The sequence below is a fragment of the Tupaia chinensis genome, unplaced genomic scaffold (assembly GCF_000334495.1).
Source record: "Tupaia chinensis unplaced genomic scaffold, TupChi_1.0 Scaffold149383_1, whole genome shotgun sequence".
NCBI classification, from domain to species: Eukaryota; Metazoa; Chordata; class Mammalia; order Scandentia; family Tupaiidae; genus Tupaia; species Tupaia belangeri.
This window is the reverse complement of record NW_006209227.1, coordinates 3,158,848-3,165,524: the sequence shown is the minus strand read 5'-3', so window position 1 is coordinate 3,165,524 and position 6,677 is coordinate 3,158,848. Positions and strand designations below refer to the sequence as shown.

General features: G+C 45.5%; 1 protein-coding gene across 1 annotated transcript; it reads left to right on the top strand.

The window, feature by feature from the left end:
- Nucleotides 1-2,245: 2,245 nt before the first annotated feature.
- On the top strand, nt 2,246-3,201 carry LOC102475826 (dnaJ homolog subfamily B member 3). Its single transcript, XM_006171156.2, has one exon. The coding sequence runs from the start codon at nt 2,259-2,261 to the stop codon at nt 2,976-2,978; it is 720 nt and encodes a 239-aa protein (XP_006171218.1). The 5' UTR covers nt 2,246-2,258; the 3' UTR covers nt 2,979-3,201.
- Nucleotides 3,202-6,677: the final 3,476 nt, after the last annotated feature.

Sequence of the window (6,677 nt, the reverse complement as noted above, 5' to 3'; positions counted from 1 at the left end):
AAGAAAGAAAGAAAGAAAGAAAGAAAGAAAGAAAGAAAGAAAGAAAGAAAGAAAGAAAGAAAGAAAGAAAGAAAGAAAGAAAGAAAGAAAGGAGACAAAGATCCATAGAGGAATGGCTGTGCCACATTCCCTTGGACTATATATTCTACTCTTGGGATTTGGGCATGCACACATATGAGTCCAGTGTGTTTTTCAAGGCACCTGTTCCAGGACTCAACCCGCACAGTCAGCCTTCTGGTCTCCAGGCATCTGAACCCTGCACCACAGGCTGGCCCTGTGATATTCTTGTAGGAAGGGTTTCCACTCAGGAGTCACTGTCGCTTAGATGCCAGTCCATGGCTGTGCGGAGAGAAACACATGGTAAATGCTTCACACAGATATGGCTTCCCTTCCCCCTTTGTCCTCGTCCCCACATGCAAGCAAGTGCTGAATCTAGACGATTCTACCCCTGTCTCTCAGACCCTGCTGCCATGGTCCTTTTTCAATACCACAGCCCACAGAACTCCAATCCCTAACCATCCCTCTGTCACTGCAGAAGTTGCCCCCAGTACTGCACCCACGGCCACTTCTAGCACCTTGGTCATCAGCTTGCTAGGATCCAGAAAAAATATCCACTCTCTACCGCCTTGCCTTCAGGACTCCCTGGGTGGACTCAGGTCCACTTGTCCACACTCATTCCTTCTCCCTAGACCGTCCTCTTCCCTCCAGCCATTTTGGGTCACTTTTCTTCCTGAGACTCCCTTCACACTGTCCTGACTTGCTTGCTCATGCTGGACTCTACTCTTACCAGCTTCCTACTACTGTTTATTGCGTGGTTACCAAGTGCCAAGTCCAGTGACTCTCCTCCATTGCTCAAGATGATTAGAACTGGGCAGTATGATCCAGTGAGATAGCATACATGCTCTAGACCCAACCCTTCCATGATGAAACCTTAGAAAGTTCATTGGTTAATAGTTTTCCAGTAGACCTAAGTGACTTTTATTGGTGTGTTGCTTCACAATTTATTGCAGCCAAGACTGTGGTGTCAGAGAGAGAATAAAGAAATGGAGAGAACTCAGATATCAAGAAATGCTGAGAGAAAAATCATGGCTATGACACAGCCGTTTTAGGGGAAATAGTCACTTTATCCCATTTTCACCTAGAGCACTAGTGACCTAGTCCACAAGTTTTAATGGTTTGATATACACTTGTGGGCACACCATGCTAACCATACTAAACTACCAGCTCTCAAAGATTGAACCAGGGAATGCTGGGAATCTCTAAACATTGTTCCTGGGAATTTTGCAATGTCAAAACAATTTCCATAACATAGATTCATTTGACTTTTTCGCTCTCACTCTCAACTAAGTGTACCCTGGAGTCTCCCAAAGGCTGTAGGCCTGTATGATACTGCAACAAATCAAATGCAGAAGCTGGGTTGGTCTATAGCTCAACAGTTAATGGACTTCATTCCACATGGTTCAAAGTCCAGTCCCAGTGGTTTGAAGAACATAGAAGACTCGTTTGCATGCACATCACAAACACCCAGTAGGATGACATATAGAAAACAAGTGATCGTAGCTAGACCAGTGCCACTGGAAGAGGCTGCTTTCTCCTTCTCTGTCTCTACTTACTTGTCTCTAGCTAGCACACACACCCTCTGTCAATTAGGAAAAAAAGCACAGAAGTAGACCAGAGAATCTAGCGCTCTTCTACTGAGCCTGATACTAAGGAGAGATGCAAAACTGCAAAACAATGCTCTTTTTCTCAATAAATGGTTTTTGCTTTGAAGCATGCATTTTCTCATCAAAGTATTATTTTTATTACCGTGGAATGGATTTATTGTTAATTAGGCGAATGAATGCAGTCTTTCAATTTTCAGTTTTAATATCTGGCGCCATACATACTACAGATACAATCCACCAAAACGTAAGCCCCGAGGCCAAAACATTTGAGAATTATTGTCCTAATTTTCAAACACCATGACTCCCCTTGCCAAGGGTCAGATAACCCCCCCCCCAACTTCCCTAAAGTTCTAAAGCCGACTTTAGGGAAAATATTTCCTAGGGGAGCCAGGCAGAGTCCTCCCTTTACAGATGAAAGTGCCCTTTTACTCCCCTAGTGACCTGGGCTGGAGGGGCGAGCACGGGACGGGGTTGAGCCTGGGCGCGCTTGTGGGCGGGGAGTGTCCCGGAGCCCCTTGCTAGGAGTCAGCTAGGTCTTCAAGGCTGGCTTTGGCCAATAGGACGTGGCTACGTCACAGCCTGCGGCCCTCCGACATGGTGGACTACTACCAAGTGCTGGGCGTGCCCCGGCAGGCCTCGTCCGAGGCCATCAGGAAGGCGTACCGCAAGCTGGCCCTCAAGTGGCACCCCGACAAAAACCCGGAGAACAAGGAGGAGGCGGAGAAGAGATTCAAAGAGGTGGCCGAGGCCTACGAGGTGCTGTCGGACGCCAAGAAGCGGGACGTCTACGACCGTTATGGCCAGGCCGGGGTGAGCGGAGGCGGCGGCGGCGCGCCCTTCCACGACCCCTTCGAGGACGTCTTCAGCTTCCGCGACCCGGCCGACGTCTTCAGGGAGTTCTTTGGTGGCCGCGACCCATTTTCCTTTGACTTCTTCGGAGACCCGCTTGAGAACGTTTTCGGGGGTCGAAGGAGCTCCCGGGGAAGCAGAAGCAGAGGGTCAGCACCGCTTTTCTCCACCTTCAATCAGTTTCCAGCTTTTGGAGGTGGTTTTTCCTCTTTTGATCCAGGATTTTCGTCCTTTGGCCCCCTGGGAAATGGGGGCCTTTCTTCCTTCTCCATGTCGTGTGGGAGTGGTGCAGCAGGCAGCTTCAAGTCCGTGTCGACTTCCACCGAGATAGTTAACGGCAAAAAAGTCACCACCAAGAGAATCATTGAGAATGGCCAAGAAAGGGTGGAATTGGAAGAAGACGGAGAGTTAAAGTCCCTGATAATAAACGGCAAAGAGCAGCTGCTCCACATTGACACCAAGTAACGCCGTCTGACTCCGAGGCACATTTGAGGACTCACAGGACCTAATTTTAAGATTACAGGGAACTCCACTTTCAGAACACCTGCACCCAAGAATCTATAAACAGTACATGCCAGCACCTATTCTTTGTTACCGTCAGAACCACACGAATAGACCTCTGTCTTTAAAACTGTTGTAAATATCTGTATTGAACTTTGCTCTTTATTAAACTTAATCCTGAGGCTTACGACTATTTCATAGTGCTAGGAAGACATGCTCATCACAGCACCTTGAACATTTTTCTATTTGGAGCACATATCGGCAAAAGATTTGAGTGTATTAGAGCCATTAGGTGGCAGGGTCATTAAGGCGTCGAACTCCCAAATGGGCCACTGTGGTTAAATTCTCAGCCCTGGTGGCTTGAAAATCATGCTGGGTATGTGTGCATGCATGCCTAAGATCCTAAGGGGAAAATGGACAAGGCATTGCAGTGTAGCCAATCCCTGGGGGGAGGGAGTATTTCCCCCTTCTCCCTCTCTCTCCCTGGTGAGCACACCCATCCTATGGAATAAAACTAAAAGAAAAAAGAAATGGTTTGAGTGTATGAGTAATACTTCTTGTTAGTGAAAATAAAGATGGCTTTTAATTGCATGTAAGTGCTGGTGTTGTAGGAGTGTGGGTTCTTTAGATATGTTGAATCTAGGCTTTTTTAAATTTGCCACTTGGCATGTGCACTCAGCAGAGACAGCAGAAAAATGGCAAGCATCCATTCGTAGTGAATGTTCACACTGTAGTCCCTTCTCCATAGAGTTTTGGGTACATGCATCCATGCCACCAGCTGGTCCAATAATCTTTTCCTTTTTTAAATCCCACTTTTCACCTATCCAACTGATAGATTTTCTTCATCGAAGAGTAATTTATCCTGAAGGGCGACTGAGCTCCTAACCCTCACACTGATGGTAACCCTCCAGATGCAGTTTGGGAACATCTTAAGCCATGGGTCCAGGGTGGTAGTGCCTGCAAGACCTCACCTTCATCCCCTCCTTGATTCATCAGTCCTTGGGCTCACCCTCAACACCATACCTGCATATCTCTTTCTGACTTTTTAGGTTTTTTGCTTAGGGTCGTTTGCAGGAGTGAGCAGGAGACAGAGAGGGAAAGTGAGGAATCACCACCACCCGGGAGGGATAGTCACACCACAGTCCCTTCTCCAGTCTTCTCCTGGGATCTTGGGCATGCAAGCACAGATACTCAGACATAGTTTTCAAGCCACAGGGTACAGAACTTCAACGGCGGTGGGCCATGTGGGAGTCCAGTGACGTAACTGCTGTGCCGTCTGCTGACTCCCTCTGTCTTTTTAAGACCCTTTTTATGACACCTGGATGTGCAAGGAAATTAATAGCACTTATAGCTGATCTCAGCCCATCACTGACGGGCATGGGCTCAAATACCAACGGGCTCCAATACCAACAGCCTCAGGTGGAATGATCTAGCTGCTTTCCTGGCCCCAGAGTGACCCAGCGGATCCAGCCTCAGTTGCCCATAAGAGAACCTGTACCTGGTTGCAAGTTTCACCTTTCTCACTCCCCTACTCCCCTACCAGTGCTTTGCCTCCTTCCCAAATAATCTCCAAGCCCCTGAATCTTCACCCAGTGGAACCCAAGCTAGGAGGACCAGTCATTTGTTTTGAAGCTCTTTCCCATGGAAATTAACTTGATTGTGTGCGAAGAGTTAGCTATTAGGACATTCCATGAGGCCTTCCTTGTTTTTAAATTGCCAGAGGGTGCATGCACTTGCCAGAGAGAGAGAAGGAAAAAGCACCCCTCAATGGGGCACCCTCATTCCGTCATCCCTCCTCCATTTTCCATCCTATAGGGACCTGGGGCAGGCAAACACAGACTGGCATGTTTTTCAAGTTGCTGGGTCCAGGATTTGAGCTACTGTCAGCCATATGGGATCCATCTTAGACCATCGGGATATAGGGCCAGCCAAAGGGAGGCCTTTTTTATAAAGGTCTGGTTAAATTCAGGAATATGCATGCAGTAGAACACTCCTTGATCATTAAAAAAGAATGAAATGTTCTATAAAAACATTGGAAATGGGGCCAGCAGGTGCCATGGTGAAGGTATTAAATTTCACATAGCTGAATCTGCAGTTCAAGTCCTGGACCTGGTAGCTTCAAAAACACACCAGGCATGTGTGCAGACATGACTAAAATCTCACGAGGACAATGGAGAAGGGGTAGTTGCATGACCATCCCCTCAGGGGGTGAGATCTCTCTCTCCCTCTCTGTCTCTCTCTGGTGAAAACACATGCCCTACAATAACAACAACAACAAAAAATATTGGGAGAACATTCACAATACAATGATGTGGAGAAAGAATATATCTAATGTTTTACGTATCTGTCAAAATAATAATGATTATTTCCAGCCATGGAACTATTAACAATTTTTCTTTTCTCATGTGTGCATGTGTGAACATCTGTATTTCTCAAATTATCTGTCATCATTCTACATTACTTTTACAATTAAAACATGCAACACCAAGAAGAGGATTCCTCATGGCTCCTGCTAACTAGTCATTGCAGGGGACAGGAAAAATGAAGATTTTCTACCAATAATTTAGCGTCCAGCAAACAAAGCTAGTGTGGTAGGGAGCCCCTCTGGCCTTCTGTCTCTTTGCCTTGTCTCTCCCTGCTTCTGTCCTCCCATTTTTTTGGAATTTTTCCTTTGGTCGTTTTTTTTTAAAGGTAAAGTTTTTCTCTTGCTCCCAGCTCCACCTTTTGTTTTGTTAATAATCCCCTCTGGTCCTTCCGTCCAGGCAGGAGAGTTGAGGCCTTCAGAAGAGGATTCCTCATGGCTCCTGCTAACTAGTCATTTTGTGCGGTGGCACGCTAGCACACCGCACGATTTTCTATTTTTGGGGTTTTTAAATCCTTTTTGTTGTTGTTGTTTTTTAAGAAAAACAATAATTACAATTTTTGCGGGGGGGTTGTCTTTTTTTTTCTCTTTCTTTGTTGTTGTTTCTCTCTCTCATTTTCTTTTTTCTTTTCTCTCCACTCTTCAATATCCATTTAATGTGTTTCTAGGTGGATCTAAGGGCACTGTAGCTAAATATTGAAATACTATTAGGGTTAACATATTCCTCAACATCTACTGAACCTGCTGCACCAGCGATGACAACAGAACAGCAAAGAGATTCCAGATCACCTCTTTCTGCTTGCTTCTGAACACTCAGATTGAACTTCAAGAATTTGAAAGAAAAACACCATCCATCAGGTGACAAGAAATCACCGCAGGACCACAAGAAATATAGGAAATCAAGAAAATACCTCTCCTCCAAGGGAAAAGAATAACTCCTCTTCATCCACAACCAGTTCAATGCAAATCATGAAATGTCTGATAAAGAATTTAGAACAATCATAATGGTGAAGCTAACAGAGATGGAAGAGAAGAGAGACAATGAACTGCTAAAGAGAAAGGAGAAAGAAGTTGACGAGTTCCAGGAGGTGAGGAAATACTTGCAAGATCTAAAAGAGGAATTACACGCTTTACAAAAGAGTCAAACGGGACTGTTAGAAATGAAGTCTATAATACAGGAAGTCAAAATCTCCCTTGAAAGTATTAAAAGCAGACTAGATCATACAGAAAATAGAATCTCAGATGCAGAAGAGAAAATTGCTGGCCTAGAAAAATCCACCATGAAGACTGAGAAAATGGCA

Bases quoted from the DNA above. Each gene is read 5' to 3' on its own strand.
- LOC102475826 (XM_006171156.2), top strand. From the start codon at position 2,259: ATGGTGGACTACTACCAAGTGCTGGGCGTGCCCCGGCAGGCCTCGTCC.